A 16892-nucleotide genomic window follows, 5' to 3' on the forward strand; every position below is an offset into this window, starting at 1 on the left:
TAATCTGCACCGTTAGTCCTGGCGAGAGTTGGGCAGGCAGTCCGCTAACCCCTTTGGTTCGCCTTAGAGGAAGGTGGGGCTGCCACACTCTTGGATTTATGGCTGCTGCTGGACTTACAATTGACCATCCAATCATGACGACCACCGAGTTCTGGACATTGCATGAGTGCTTGCTCCTACCATATGAACAGTCTGTTACTAGATTGGATTCCACATCTGGCTTGTACTACGATTGTTCAGCCCATTTCCTTTGGGTTGGTGAGCGAACTCGACGGTTGGATGGTGCTCATGTTGAGTTCCTGAGAGGAGTTGCTAATCCACTTGGGATTAAGGTAAGTGACAAGATGGATCCAAATGAGCTAGTCAAGCTCATTGAGATTTTGAATCCTCAGAACAAGCTAGGAAGAATCACCATCATCACCAGAATGGGGGCAGAGAACATGAGAGTGAAGCCTCCTCATTTGATCAGAGCTGTCCGAAGGGCAGGGCAAATTGTAACTTGGGTTAGTGATCCTATGCATGGAAACACCATCAAAGATCCTTGTGGTCTGTCGCGCCCCACTTTTTGAAAGGTGTAAGAGTAGTGTGTATGTGAACGTGTGTGAAAGTGAAAATAAAAGGCCGTGGGATTGTGAAATACGACGGTTTGGCCAAACAAAGTTTAAAAAAGGTTTTGAATGAAAATGGAGTCGCCACTTGGTATAGAGTTAGGGTGTACCAAGTCACCCAAAAAGTGATTTTTTGGAAAAGAAAAGTAAACAAACCCTTTTTAAAGAACTTTTAGGTCTACGTAACCAAAAAAATGGATCGGGGGTCACATTTGATAAGGGAGAAGGCAAAGGCAAAACCTAAGGTACTCCCTTACCCTAACGAAAGCTAGTTGCGTGAGTTAACCCCTTTTTTTCTAATTTTTTTTTACCCAAAGTATGTGTTGCATGTTGGATATGACTAATGGATATGAATGCAATCCTAAATCTAAAAATGTTTCTTATGAGGCTTTTTGGTCCCCAACCACATGAATTGTGATGGCCAATAAGGAAAGTCCTCATAGAGGTCGCGAATGATGCAAATGAAGACTCAAATATGAATGCAAGTGTGAAAATGTAAGAAAAAGTGCATGTGTGCAAATGTAAGAAGAGTGCATGTGTGTCAATTGAGAAAAATAAAGGTGTTTGTGTGCAAGTAGATGAAAATATAGTATAAAATATATAAGTGCAATTGGGTGCAATTTGTGAGGTAAAAAATAAATAAGTTATAGGAAGAAAGAGGTGAGAAAGTGTGGATTGAGAAAAGTATAAGTAATGAGAAAATGTGGATAAAAGAGTGAGGAGGTGATATGATAAAAATGAAAGTGTATGACCTTAAATGAATGCATCAAGTCGGGTACGAGAATGACACCTAACTTCATGACTTTAATTTTTCCTTTGATTAGAAGGAAGAACTAGCGTGCTAAGACTATTTTTGTAGCCACACTCGCTCGTTTCCCTTGTCGAAAGGGGACTCTCAAGCAAATGTACCCTATAACTAGTATGAAGATGCAAAACCTAAAATTAAGGGGAAAAGGTTAGAGGGGCATGCCAAATGCTAGAAAAACTAAGGAAAATGCATAAAATGTAGTGAAACATGCAAGTATGTACTAACGAGAGGGGACGGCCTATTGGGTCTAGCATTGGACTAGCCCTTTCTATGAATTCCTACTAGCGTTGGACTAGTGAAAAACGGGACAATGAGCCACAACTAGCGTTGGACTAGTGTGGTGACGTGCATTCATCCATCATATTCATCTACGACTATAGAAAGCAAGTAGACATGCAAATCATCTATAAACACGTAGCACATAACACTTAGCATGCTGGACTAAATGCAAGAGCCTGATATGTCGCACCCCACTTTTTGATTGATGTGTGTGTAGTGTGTGTGGTAGTGTGTGTGAGATATGTATGTGAACGTGTGAAAGTGAAAATAAAGGCCGTGGGATTGTGAAATGCGACGGTTTGGCCAAATAAAGTTCAAAAGGGTTTTTTTTTGTATGAAAAATGGAGTCGCCACTTGGTATAGAGTTAGGGTGTACCAAGTCACCAAAAAATGATTTTTGTTTTTTGAACGAAAAAGTAAATAAACCCTTTTAAAGAGCTTTTAGGTCTACGCAACCAAAGAAAGGGATCGGGGGTCACATTTGATAAGGGAGAAGGCAAAGGCAACACCTAAGGCACTCCCTTACCCTAGCCAAAGTTAGTTGCGTGACTTAGCCCCACTTTTCCTAATTTTTCTATCCAAGGTATGTATCGCATGTTGGATGAACTATATGAATGCACAAACATAAACCTAGGGGGACATGGGGGAAATTTCTCTTCAAAGGTTGAGTGGTGCCAATCACATTAATTGTGAAGCCCAATAATGATCCTTTGGAGAGGTCACACACAATCCTAAATGACGTAAAATGAGTGGAATGCATGCCATGTGAAAATGTGAGTTTGTGTGAAGTGAAAAAAGTAATAAAAATAATAGGATGTAAGCGGAGGTGTGCAAATGTATTTACAAGGTAAGGTGAGTAAAGAATGATGATGTGAAAATAACACAAAATGCATGTGTGCAAGTGATATGGTATAAAGTGTGAGTAGTTAAGTGAAAAACGTCCAAAAGTAGTGTGAAGTGAGAATGTGGAAAAAGGGATAGAATATAAAGTAGGAGTGTATGTGATAGTAAAAAAAATGCATGAACCCTAGAGGAATGCATCAAAACGGGAACGGGGACTCCTAACTTTGTGACTTTAATTTTCCCTTGGATTAGAAGGAAGAACTAGCGTGTTAAGGCTATTTTGTAGCCAAACTCGCTCGTTTTCCTTATCGAAAGGGGACTCTTCAAGCAAATGTACCCTATAACTAGCATGAGGTGCAAAAATCCTAAAATGAGGGGAAAAGGGATTCGAGGAGCATGCCAAATGATAAAACTAGAAAAATGCATGACATGTAGTGAACGTGCAAATATTCACTAACAAAAGGGGGATGGCCTATTGGGTCTAGCATTGGACTAGCCCTTTCTATGAATGAGCCACAACTAGCGTTGGACTAGTGTGGTGACGTTCATTCATCCATCACATTCATCCATGGCTATAGAAAGCAAGTAGACATGCCAAACGCTCATAAACACATAGCACATAACACTTAGCATGCTCGACTAGATGCAAGAGCCTAATAAAGCAAATTAACACATAGCAACAAAAGCAAGCAATCAAACTAATAAACCTATTACATTTGCTAGCTAGGCACATGTCTTCAATAGGTTTTCATCAAAAGCTCTCCAAGCCCTATCTATTACAAGCCAAGAGGTGTACACATACCCTATAATGAATAACTTAAATAAAAAGCAAAAAGTAAATAAAATAAAAGTAAGGAATTAAGGAAAGGCAAGGAAAGCGAAGTAGACATGCATATTCACATAACACGTAGGAGCACGTAGGAAAAATAAAATCAAGGAGATAGAGGTTACCTCCCTTGAGTTGTGAAATGAAGAGAATATTAGCTTCAAAACAATAAAAGGGTCAAGGCACCACTTTAATCAAAAAAATCACAAGAGACAAAAGTAAACATGAAATTGAATCAATTAAATCATGTAGACAACCTACATTCAAGAAGTCGAAAGAAGAAAGGACTTGATTGCACAAATTAACAAAGTTTGGAGGTCAAAATTAAAGAAAAATAAAGTTCAGGGACCTATTTGCAATTAATTAAGGACCGAATTGAAAGAAGTTGAAAATATCCAGGGCCACAATACAGCTAAGGAGAAATTCAGGGGCTGATTTGCAAAAAATGTTTTCTGGTTTCCTAATGGACCAAACCATTGGGCCATTTCTTTTATTTGTTTGGGCCAAAGCTTCCCAGCTCAATGGAAATTCAGAACAAAAAGGGAAGGGGCCATTTTATTTGTTCGTCTGGGCCGAACCCTTCCTAACCCAACCGAAAACCCAAGCAAAAACAGATGGGCTAGTTTAACTATTTTGGCCCAAAATTAGCCAACCAAACAGATGGGTCACGATTCTCTGGCCCAAACCAAAACCCAAAAATAAATTGAACCCTCTTACACAAACTCAGCCAAATATCATTAGCCAAACATAAGTTTAGGCCCAACAAGATAACAAATCAACTAAAATTATTTAAGCCACAATTATGACCTAAAAACAAGAATTAGTCTACCCCAAAAGACTACTTAAAAAGATTAAAGATGAGTAATATCTAAAAGGATGAAATAAATTCAACTCTTCCATTTTTGGGGTTCAAAAAACAATTCATATGAGGACTTATCTGAAGGATTGATAAAAGCTTTGAGGTCGAATTGTGAAGTTTTAAAACTTTGGGGTTAGATTACCAAGAAGCAGAATGGAAGGGCCACAACGGTCTTCTTCTCAAACATCAATTCGCCATTTTTGTTCTTATAACCAGAGCAAATCCGAAAAGAAACAGTTTTAATTCTGGCCCTTTATAATCAACACGAAAGTCACACAAATTCAATTCGAGTCCATTCAATCCCGAAACGTGAGAAATAGAGAAATGGAAGACAACAATTCAGCAAAGTTTCTTAAGCGTAAGGACGCGAATCGGCCAACTCAAACGGTTTCTCCACACGCAAATGTAAACAAGGCATCCTCCAATAAGAATTTTCAGCTCAGGCATTTCGTCGAACAGATTAGGAGTATTAGAAAATTCATTGATTCTTTGATGCATTTAAACTATAATTGACCCAGAAATTTGTCAGAGACTCAGAAATTCCAGTCCAATCAACATACAAAGCACGTGTATTCGAACAACCAACATGAAATTGAGACAACATGCTCACGGCATACCCTGGCAAACATACTCTAAAAACTTTCTGTCCGTTTGAATGAGGACTGAACTGAAAAGGAGAAAACTAACTTACAATGGCCTCTCAATGAGCTTCCCTGGCGGTGACGGTGGGTTCTGGTGGTGGTGGCTCCGGTTCTCGAGCAGGCGGCTGGTGGTGATAGCGGACAGCAGCGGCAGCAGACGCGAACTGGTGGATTCCGTTCGACAATCTCTTTTTCCAGATTTCTTTCTTCCTCGCTCAGACACCTTTTCTTCCCCTTTGTTTTTCAGCCTTTCTTTGGTTCTGTTTTTCTTTTTGCTCTGTTCCTCGAGCCCCCAAACCCCTCTCGGTCTTCCTCGGCCTTTCTATTTTAGCCGTAGCTCCTTCCCCATTTCTTCCGCTGCCTTGCCCAGTTTTTGCCCTCTGTTTCTTTTCTTTTTCTGTTTTGCTCCGCCCCCAAACCCAGACGTTGCAATCCTCTTCCCCCTGTTTCCTCTTTCACCCCCTTTTTTCCCTTCGCAGCCGTCCACCTCTGTTTTTTTGGTTGTCCGTTCCTTCTTGTTCTCAGCCCCCCTGTTTTCCCCTTGCGTTTTTGCTTTCTTTCCTCCTCTATCCCGTCAGTCGTCACCCTCTTCGTTTTACTCTGTTTTTGGTTTCCGTTGCCTAACCCGCCGCCTCCTACTGCCTTTCTTTTCCCTCTGTTTTTCTCTGTTCTGCCCAAGCCTTTGCCCTCCTTGCTCTGCTTTTTCTTTCGTTTTCTTTTGTTTTGGCCGAATCCCCTTCCTTCTCTGTTCCTTCTTTTCGTTTTCCTGTTTTCCTTCCTGCTCTCAGACCTCCCTCTCCGGTTTCTTTCTTTTGCTTTTCAGAAGACCTCTCCTGATGCTTGCGGCTCTTTGGCCTCTTAAAGGCCCCTCCAAAGACTAAACCTAATATTAAGGGCCAAGATCTCAAACCCCAAAATAGACTTATGTGTCTTATTCTTTGTCCTTTGATTGACTTTTCCCTTTTTCTTCTTCTTTTTTTTTAATAATAATTTTTCATCATTTTTAATTTTAAATAATGAAACTAAATCTAAAACAACTAAAGCATATTTTTTTGAACACTTTTCTTTTTCCTTTGAGAAATTCTACGCTAAAATGGCTAAAATAACTAAAACTAAAAAGTAAATAAAACTAATTGTGACAAATAAAAATAAAAATAAAAATAGAACAAATAAAAAATGAATATTAAATAAATAAATAATAAAGCACCAAAAATTTGGTGTCTACAGTTTGCCCCTCTTTGTCTGAGTTTTGAAAAAACTTGAGACAAAAAAATAGACACCAAATACTTACCTGTGTTATTTGGCTGCATTAAACTTGAACGACTGACACTCTAAAAATGAGGATTGACCCCTTTTGACAAAAATTTTTGAAATGGGACTGACCCAAACAAGAAATCGAAACCGAAAATTTAATCGGGACTAACCCGGGACAGGAAATTTAAAATCGGTAATGGCCCGAACAGGAATTTAAACGGGACTGACCCGAACAGAAATTTAAACGGGACTGACCCGAACAAGAATTTAAAACGGGACTGACCCGAACATAATTTAAACGGGACTGCCCCGAACAGGAATTAAACGGGACTGACCCGAACAGAAATTTAAACGGGACTGACCCGAATAGGAATTAAACGGGACTGACCCGAACAGAAATTTAAACGGGACTGACCCGAACAGAAATTAAAACGGGACTGACCCGAACAGTATTTTAAACGGGACTGACCCGAACAGAAATTTAAAACGGGATTGACCCGAACAGAATATAAACGGGACTGACCCGAACAGAATTTAAACGGGACTGAACCGAACAGAATTTAAACGGGACTGACCCGAACAGCAATTTAAACGGGACTGACCCGAACAAGAATTTAAACGGGACTGACCTGAATATTAATTTTAAACGGGATAGACCCGGACAGAAATTTAAATGGGATAGACCCAGATAGAAATATGGGATAGACCAAAACAAAAATTTAAATGGGATAGACCCAGACAAAAATTTAAATGGGAGTGCTCACTAGTGGGACTGACCCACGGCTAGTGGCGGAATAAAAGGAAATGCTCACTAGTGGGACTGACCCACGGCTAGTGGCTAACGAAAGGAAATGCTCACTAGTGGGACTGACCCACGGCTAGTCGCAATGAAAATGAAACGCTCACTAGCGGGACTAACCTCACGCTCCAGCGGCAATGAAAATGAAAACGCTCACTGGCGGGACTAACCTCACGCTCCAGTGGCAATGAAAATGAAACGTCTTGACAATCGGACAGTGGGATCAAACCCGAACCTGCCGTGATGAACTTGATTTGATTTTTGACTTTTTGATTTTTTTTTTTTTTTTTTTTGATTTTTTTGATTTTTTGATTTTTTTTTAGATTTTTTAGATTTTTTTTTATTTTTCGATTTTTCCTGACTAAGAGAGATTTGTCGAAATAATTTACCCCAGTGTGATGAATTGGTCAGTGGGATTAAACCCGAGCCTGCCCAATGAAATGTTGGCGGCACGAAATTCAACGTGATCTTGTGAAGTTGGCGGCATGAAATCCAGGTCCAACGTGATATTTGGAATGTTGGCGGCACGAAATCCAGGCCCAACGGGATGTGATGTTGGCGGCACGAAATCCAGGCCCAACTTGATGTTTGAAATGTTGGCGGCACAAAATCCAGGCCCAACGAGATTTTTGAGATGTTGGCGGCACCAAGTCCAGGCCCAACTTGATTTTTGAGATGTTGGCGGCACCAAGTCCAGGCCCAACGGGATGTGATGTTGGCGGCACGAAATCCAGGCCCAACTTGATCTTTGAGATGTTGGCGGTACCAAATCCAGGCCCAACGAGATTTTTGGAATGTTGGCGGCACGAAATCCAGGCCCAACGGGATCTTGTGAAGTTGGCGGCACGAAGTCCAGGCCCAACAGGATTTTTGAGATGTTGGCGGCACCAAGTCCAGGCCCAACGTGATTTTTGAAATGTTGGCGGCACCAAATCCAGGCCCAACGTGATATTTGGAATGTTGGCGGCACAAAATCTAGGCCCAACGAGATTTTTGAGAATGTTGGCGGCACGAAATCCAGGCCCAACGGGATGTGATGTTTGGGATGTTTGTGAATGGTCAGTGGGATAAGACCCAGTCCTGCCATCCAATAGGTCAAGAAATTGAATTTGATTTTCCAAGAAACAAGAATTTGAACATGATTTTTGACTTTTGAATTTTCCTGATTTTTCGAGAGAATCTTTTTCAAAAATAATTTGCCCCCAGTGTAGGGCTCTTTTCCCTTCTTTCTTCTCTTTCCTCGACATCGGCCTTCCATATCCCCAGATGCTCTTTCGTTGATTTCAACTATGAATACCTGCGCAGGGGGGTTTAACAAAGCATGACATGCACTTCAATTCCATGAAAAGAGCAGCGGGATTGATTCTAAAAATGTTATTATTTAATTTTTGGACAAAAATCTCAAATGTATTACAAAAAATTTGCCCCATTATGGGCTTATTTTATGAAATCTCACAAATAAAATTTTTTGCCCCAGTGTGGGCTCCCTTGATTGCAAAAAATTTGTTCAGATGATTTCCCATTTATTTGAACAAAGAAAAACCGCACTTTTTAGAAAAGAAGCACATATACAACAATGTGAAGAAACTTTAAACGTCAAGTTTGAACTCATGCAGAAATTTCATGATGAATTCCTCGAAGTAACACCAAATTCAAGAAGATTTCTTCCTCACTTTTAGCATTGGTGCTTTGGGGTAATGGGTCACCATTTCCAGTTGGCTCATCTTCAGGACCAATCAAGTGACTTTATTTCTGATTTTGAGGTGGCCAAGGAAAATGAGAGGTCAAGATTTGTCTGGTTCTTGTACCCAAAATTGTAATGCATTCAACATCACATCTTAGTGAAAACAAAGAGTTTGTCACCCTCATTTGTTAAGAAAACTTAGTCAACTACAAACTTTTTAAGCTTGTAACGTGTGGGCAGAAACGATAGCTAAACATGTAGAAACAGGTTATAGCCTTAAGATCACAAATGATTGATGGATTTCTTATGAGCATAATACTCACTTTGGGTTGTCAGGAAGGAATAAGTCAACGATGGATTTTGTTAGCTTGTAATGTAGCTTGAAAACGATAGTTGAAGGATAAGTATTTCAAGGACATTGTACCGAAGATCGCATTCTTCCAAAATTGCCCCCATTCTGAACTCAAAGATCTCAGAATTTGTTTGTATTCTTCTCATCATTCACCAGGGACTTCAACGTCGAATTTTTCTGCATTTTCTTGCATTCATTTTGCTTGCTTTGCTTTTTGCCCCTTTTTTTTTCTTTTTTTTTCCTTTCCCTCAACTTGGTGGATTTTCACATGGTGAGTAGCGTCAACCCCATACCCAGGCAATTCAGAAATATAGCTAAAATTTTCCGGCATCAGAAATTTTCTTGACAGGGCCATTGCAAAGAACAGAAGTCAGGACTTTCAGCTTTTGTAATGGGGTCAGGTGGGGTGTTTAGAAAAGTTAAGGCTGGAAGGCAGATTTTAAAAATGGTTTGAAGAATTTGAGATCGCATTGTTGCGCCAACCCTATTTTAGGGCTAAATCAGAACTTTGCCCCAGTTTATGCTCAATTGAGGCTTTTTCTCTTTCATTTTCTTTCATTTTTCATTTTTCGGCCTTCTGCCATTCTTTTGAACTTTCACAAAATCTGCCCCAGTTTATTTTTTGAATTGAGGTTCTCTTTTCTCTTTTTCTTTTGATTTTGTTGCATTGTCACTTTTCATTTCTTGAAACTTTTTCCTTTTCAATTCAAACTTGTCCCCAGTGTGGGGTTTGCGATTCTCAGGGGTTGCCAAATGAAATAATTTATTCTGATGGCTCAAAAGGGATAACTAGGGATAGAATGTTTGATTGGAAAAGAAGAGGGCCTGACCTTTGTTCCGTCCCTTACAATAACTCCGAAAGGAAACTTTCGTTAATGCGAAAATTTTTTTTTTTGCATGTATCTGAATTACTGACTGAGGAAGACTCTTGCTCATTCATATCTATGAAACATAAGTGATTCGCCGGACAGAACTTGTCATTTTTCCTCTTTTCTTTTCTTTTCAAAATTGAAACCTAGGTAGAATCAAATTTCCCCAATTCGTGGTTCCCTTTCCCCTTTTTTTTTTCAAAATTCCCCAATCTCCTTCCCCAAAGTGGGGTGCGATCATATGTGCACTCGAAAAGAACCAACAATTTTAGCTCAAATGAGGATGCAAGGGATAAATCAGTGTTTAGGTTGTAGAAATGACGGCCAAAGTATCATTCTTACACCTCATGACAATCCAAAGTAGCGAAATGGTCATTGAAAATCCATTCCTCTTTTGATATTTGAAAATTTTCCAATGAGGGGTAGTGATCATTAGGGCTCTTATTTGAAACGAAATTATTCTTTCAAAGGCTCAAATGGGAGAGCAAATGATAAAATGAGTATAGGTAGAGAAACGAATGCTCAAAGTATCATTCCAAATTTTCAAAACAAACAAAAATAATGCACATTTTTGCTTTCACTTAGATGTGAGTTGAATATAATTAGACACAGCGGACATTTTCAAGCCAAGGTTGCCCTAATTTGTAATTTATCAATCAATGTGACTGATTTTATTTTGGGGTTAAGTGAAGTGGGCAAAAATATGAATTGTACAGTGAAAGAGAAAAGGTATCTCATGGGGCCTTTTGAGCGACCTCTTTCAATCTTGAGCACTCTTATTGTGTAGCTCAGATCACCAATCTAGTGTACACAAGGATTTTAGAAAGCATACATTTGCGAATTTTCAGGCTGGAGGTTGAAAACAAATCCCAATTTAGTCTTATTTCTTAAAATTCATCATGAAATCTTCAATGAGCCAAAATAAACAATGAAATGTACATGAATATACATACAAAACAATAATTGTCTGAATAAAAGCTTCATCAATGCCAATGTTTGAAAAATTTAAAAGCAATACATATGAGAAAAATTCTAAAGAACTCCTTTACACGTGTATACACACTTTTCTCTCTTAATAGCCCCTTTTTCTTTGAGCAATGAAATCCCTTAAATATTTTGCACGAGCGCTTTCAGACGAATTTTCGATTTCACATTGTAGGGCCTGCCCAAGAATCATGTAATTTTCAAACTTTATCAGATCAGAATTGTTTTCACACTTTATTTCATATTTTCACGTTTTATGAAATTTTTATGAATGCAGGGGAGGGGGAAAACAAAAGAAAAATACCCCGAGTTAGTAAACAAGAATATAAAATCGGTATGCATGTCCTATGGGGGGACCCTTTTTGTGCCAAGGGTAGGCCTAGCATGAAAATGCAATCCTCTAGGGTAGGCACTATATCATACCTGACGGATCCGATCAACTCATTGAGTGAAAAAATAATTTTGAAAAAAATTGGTCAATTGGAGTGACGAGAGACATTTGTCAAAATGAGGTCAACATCCGAATGGATTGACTATTTTTTATCGTCGCAAGAATTTGCAAAAACGCCCAAGTTTGACCTTGACGAACTCCCTATCGAAGAGATTGAAATTCGTTGACAAAATTTTCTCAGTGAAGCACGGGTCAAAACCCCAACTGATCAAATGACTGGATGCAAAAGGATGGTTTTCTCAAAATCCGACTAGATTTCCAATTTGAAATTGACATTGAAACCCTAATTGGTCAAACGGGTTGAATGAAATTGACAATTTATTTAAAATCGATCGAATTACTCTAACAAGGGAAACGGGTCAAATGAATTGAGTAAAATTTAAAACTTACTCAAAATTGACCGGATCATCCTAAAAAAAGGAACTTGATCGAATGAAATTGAAAATTTTATTCAAAATGGACCGGATTATCCTAAAAAATGAAATTGGTCAAATGAATTGAATGAAATCGAGAATTTATTCAAAATTGACCAGATCGCCCTAAAAGGGTAAATTGGTCAAATGAATCGGATGAAATTGATGATTTATCGAAAATCGACAAAATTACCCTAACTAATCAAATGAATTGAATGAAATCGGTGATTTATTCAAAAATCGACTAGATTGCCCTAAAAATGAATGGATTGGCCAAATGAAATGAAGATTTATTTAAAAATCAGCCAGATGACCCTAAAAGGGTAAGTTGATCAAATGAATTGAAGGCAAATTGATAAAAATAGACTGGATGAAATTGATGAATGAAATGATCCAATGGATTGAATGGAATTGGAAGCTTATTAAAAAAAATCAAGCTATCCACTGATAGTTTCAAAAAATTCTGTCTTTCATGGAGGAGGCTGGAGTATTTGATGTAGGCTTCTCAGGACCCAATTTTACATGGTCAAACAATCGACGAAGTAGAGCTCGGATTTCAAAGAGGTTAGACAGGTTCTTAGTCAACGGGGCATGTCTGGATCTTTCTCATAACATTTCTGTCATTCACTTGGCTAGACATCCATCTGACCATTCACCGTTAAAGCTCTCATTTGTTGCTCAATCAGATACTAAGCCGCGTCCATTTCGATTTTTGAATGTGTGGACAACTAAACCACAACTCTTGGAGGTAATACGCCAGGCTTGGACTCAAGATGTCAATGGATCTCCGATGCATGCTCTATGTTCTAAATTATTGGCAACAAGAAAAGCTATTCAGACATGGAACAAAGAACACTTTGGAAACGTGATCGATAATGTGCGATCTGCAGAAATGGCGGTGCAACGGGCAGAAGAATTGGTAGATCAAGATGATTCGGAGGAGTGCCAGATTGAACTCAAAAAGGCTCAGGCGGAGCTGAGATATGCATTATCAATTGAAGAACAATTTTGGAGGCAAAAGGCTAGGGTAAAATGGCTTCGACAGGGAGATACTAATTCAAAGTATTTTCATGCGATAGTAAGACAGAGACGGGCTCAAGCTATGATTCATCGTATCAAAAAAGCCAATGGTGTTTGGGTGGACAATGAAGCTGATATAGCAAGTGAAGCAACCACCTATTTCTCTGAACTTTTCTCGGATTCTTTGGGATCATCTGCAGATATGCTACATCTCATTCCACCTATGATTTCGGGAGAGGATAATGTGAAGTTGGAAGAAATCCCTTCAATTGAAGAGGTTTATAGAGTCCTGCAGGCAATGGATGAAGAAAGTGCTGCTGGCCCAGATGGATTCACGGGAAAATTTTTTACTTTTGCATGGCAAGTAATCGCCCAAGATGTCTACAAGGCGGTACTCAGTTTTTTCTGTGGAGCAGAGCTACCTCGTTTCATCACATCTACTTCAATTGTTCTAATTCCGAAGGTGCCAAATCCTCAAGATTTTTCTCAATTTAGACCCATCAGCCTATGTAACTTCTTCAACAAGCTATTATCAAGGATCTTGGCAGACAGAATGGCGGGAATATTGCCAAAAATTATTTCTCCACAGCAGACAGGATTTGTGAAGGGTCGCAATATAACCGATAACTTCCTACTTGCACAGGAGGTGATATCGGGTATGGCGAAAAAGAATAGAGGTGGAAATGTGGTTATGAAACTAGACATGTCTAAGGCATATGACAGAGTGGCATGGAGTCATATTATAAATGTTCTGAGAAGGTTCGGTTTTGGTGAGAGATTCATTGATATGGTTTGGCGACTGATTTCTAATGTCTGGTTTTCCATCATTATAAATGGATCCTCATATGGTTTTTTCAAGTCTTCGAGAGGACTCCGTCAGGGGGACCCATTATCACCAGCATTATTTATTATAGGGGCAGAGGTGTTATCTAGAGCACTGAATAATCTTGTCATGCAACCAAGATTTGTGAGTTTCAAAGTTCCATATGGATGCCCGTCTATTACTCACTTGGCATTTGCGGATGATGTTCTTATATTTGCAAATGGATCCTCATTTTCCCTGAAGGCTATCATGAAAGTGTTAGATGATTATCAAAGATGCTCGGGCCAATTACTAAATGTACAAAAAAGCTGTTATCTGGTTCATCCATCCGTATCAATAGCAAGACGACGGCTGCTTGATCGCATCTCTAGGTTTGCCCGCAAATCATTTCCAATACGCTATTTAGGCTTTCCGCTCTACATTGGAAGATGCAAATCATCTTATTTTGGAGAAGTTTGTCATGCAATACTAGCAAGGATTCTGTCTTGGAAATCAAGGTTACTTTCCTTTGGAGGAAAAATTATTCTAATCAAGCATGTACTATCTTCAATACCAGTTCACCTAATGTCAGCTGCAGTGATTCCCAGCTCGGTGTTTAAAACTATAGAAAAGGCATGCTCGGCATTCCTCTGGGGATCCTCACCCGAGGAATCGAAGCTTCATTGGATACGTTGGCCTCAATTGTGCTATCCAGTTGAGGAAGGGGGAATTGGATTTCGGAGATTATGTGACGTCTACACAGCCTTTTCCTCCAAGTTATGGTGGAAATTCCGAACAGAATCATCACTGTGGTCGACCTTCATGAAAGCAAAGTATTGTAAATGTCTGCACCCTTGTCAGGTAGAACTCAGGCCAACGGATTCGGCAATTTGGCGAAGGATGCTCAATGTGAGTCGGCAAGTGGAACTCTCAATATTATGGGTGGCCAAATATGGGGCGTGTCATTTTTGGTACGATAACTGGTTGGGGAGTGGTGCATTGTTTCTAAAGGTTCCAGTTATCCCAAATTTGACGTTCCGAAACTTCGTAAACAACGGCCATTGGGATTTGAATCTTCTATACCATACTTTGCCAAAGGAAATTGCTTATTCCATCTCAGAACAAATGATCCCAGAAGAAGGAAGTATAGCTGAAGTCTTTTGGATGCCCACAACAACTGGAAATTTCTCTCTACATTCGGCTTTTGGGGACATTAGGCAGACTCGACCCACGTCTATGGTATTTGCTTCCATTTGGCACCCTCTGATACCTTTGACAGTTTCATTTTTCATGTTGAGATTACTTCTGAGGAGAATACCGACACCGGATAAGCTTCGTAAATTTGGTTTCCATTTGCCGTCAAAGTGCTTTTGCTGTACTGAGCCTTCCGAGGAGTCTATTGAGCATTTATTCTCCAATGGACACATTGCGTCATTCCTTTGGAATTATTTTGGAGGGTTATGTGGAATAAAATTCTCAGGATCTTTTCTACGAGCACGCATAGTTGATTGGTGGTTGAATTCACAGGATTCTGAGTTACGAAAGATTATTTGCCGTATTCTTCCTAGTGTAATTTGCTGGCAGATTTGGAAGGAAAGGAACAAAGCAATGTTTGAGGGTGTCCAGATGCAATCATCGGCCATTCGCCAAGCCATCTTCTCAGAAATCCAATCCATGGTAGGAATACATTTTAAACAATTGATAAGACTACAATCCTTTTGTCAATTGTATGATTGGTCAAAGGCACCTGGGGGTACGGTTGTATATCAAGGTATCCGCTGGGAAACCAAAGAGACAGGGAGGTATACTCTTAACACGGATGGATGTGCTAAAGGTAATCCAGGAATAGGTAGAGGTGGGGGCATACTCCGGGATTCCACTGGATTACCAATGATTGGTTTTTCGGCATATCTGGGAGATACTACATGTCTCCGTGCAGAGGCTTGTGCCCTTCTTATTGGTCTTCAGATCTGTATACATAACGGTTTTGGAAACATATGTGTACAATCAGATTCTTTGGTTTTAATTGGGATCATTCAACGTCGTACTCAGTGTCCGTGGAAAATTCGAAGATACGTCAACCAGATTTGGCAATTATTAGATGATCCACCTAGATTCACGCACTGCTATCGGGAGGCTAACACAGTTGCTGATGCTTTATCTAATGTGGGTATATCTCATCCAGATAAACAAATTGAGGTTTACGATGCTTTCAGTAAATTCCCAAGGTTGGCTCGTGGGGCAATCCGTTTGGACAGAATAGGGATACCTTCAATTAGAAAAATGAGGATTATGTAAGAGGAATATTTGGTTCTATTTTCCATGAATAAATAAAAAAAAAATAAACTAAAAAAAAAAAAAAAAAGTCTATGAGCCTTCTAAAATCAAATTTTGGCCTCAATTTATTTATCGTCTCAATAGGAGGAATCATTTGTGAATTTTTTCAAATTAATGTCCTTTACGCAAGGGAATTTTACCAATTTTTATAAAATGACCAAAAGGTGATTATTAGACGCTCATATTCCAAGGATCGCTCTATGAAAATGATCGGATCTTACCTTACCTTGTGCGCTACCCCTTTGGATGGTACAAAATGTAAACGTGCAAGTCTCCTTGGATTAAGTATCCGAGACACAAGGTGGCTTATTCCTAACACGGGATCCCCTAAATGGCATTCCCTTCTATGGTTTATGCGTGATGCCAGTTTATTAAAGCGATAAACATGCAATTTGAAATGGAAAAGTGACCTAAGGAGCCCTTCATTTGCCAGGGTAAGCCTAAAATGATATGACATTATTGATTTACGAATGAAATATACCGAAATTTCTAAACGTGCAATAACCTATCTATAAGAGTAGGTCCTAAAAGAGGATCGTGCCAGACCTCTTATTTCCTAATGTTTGTGAATGCAAAAGACAGGAGATAAGGAAAGTTAGTTCAACACATAATCACATAACACGTTGGACAAATTAGCAACAAAGACAGATAAGGAAAGAGGGGTGGGACCCCTCCCCTCGTGAATAGTGTTTCCTAATTTAGGGTAAGGTCGACTCTACCTTAGGCAATTCTAATATGGATGCATGAGGTTGGGGTTCACTAATGCATCTAAACTCGACAAGCTCAGTTCCCCAAGCCTTCAGACTTGGAAACCAAGGGTCATCACTCCCAAGGTTCCTTGTCGGTGGCTCGAGCGATTCCCCAGACGTTGCTACGCACACGTCGTGTCACGGCTACCCGTCTGGGCGAATCTAAAAAGAATCCTCAACCTTCGACTAAAAACTAATAGGTTATCAACCTAAAGTTTAAAGCGGAAGATCGAGTGACCCCTCGGATCATGCTACGCACACGTCGTGTCACGATCACATGTCCAAGTGGGTCACCTAAAATCCTAATAGGGTGG

The 16892-nt window shown here is 39.6% G+C and overlaps 1 protein-coding gene across 1 annotated transcript; it reads left to right on the forward strand.

Moving 5' to 3' along the window:
* The first annotated feature begins 12142 nt into the window (after positions 1 to 12142).
* Positions 12143 to 15790, forward strand: LOC140015849 (uncharacterized). The gene has a single exon (XM_072068675.1). It carries the CDS (start codon positions 12143 to 12145, stop codon positions 15788 to 15790), a length of 3648 nt encoding a protein of 1215 aa, XP_071924776.1.
* Positions 15791 to 16892: the final 1102 nt, after the last annotated feature.

This window comes from Coffea arabica, chromosome 10c, assembly GCF_036785885.1.
Source record: "Coffea arabica cultivar ET-39 chromosome 10c, Coffea Arabica ET-39 HiFi, whole genome shotgun sequence".
Classification (NCBI taxonomy): domain Eukaryota; kingdom Viridiplantae; phylum Streptophyta; class Magnoliopsida; order Gentianales; family Rubiaceae; genus Coffea; species Coffea arabica.

Coding starts and splice junctions, on each gene's coding strand:
- LOC140015849 (XM_072068675.1), top strand. CDS start 12,143: ATGGAGGAGGCTGGAGTATTTGATGTAGGCTTCTCAGGACCCAATTTT.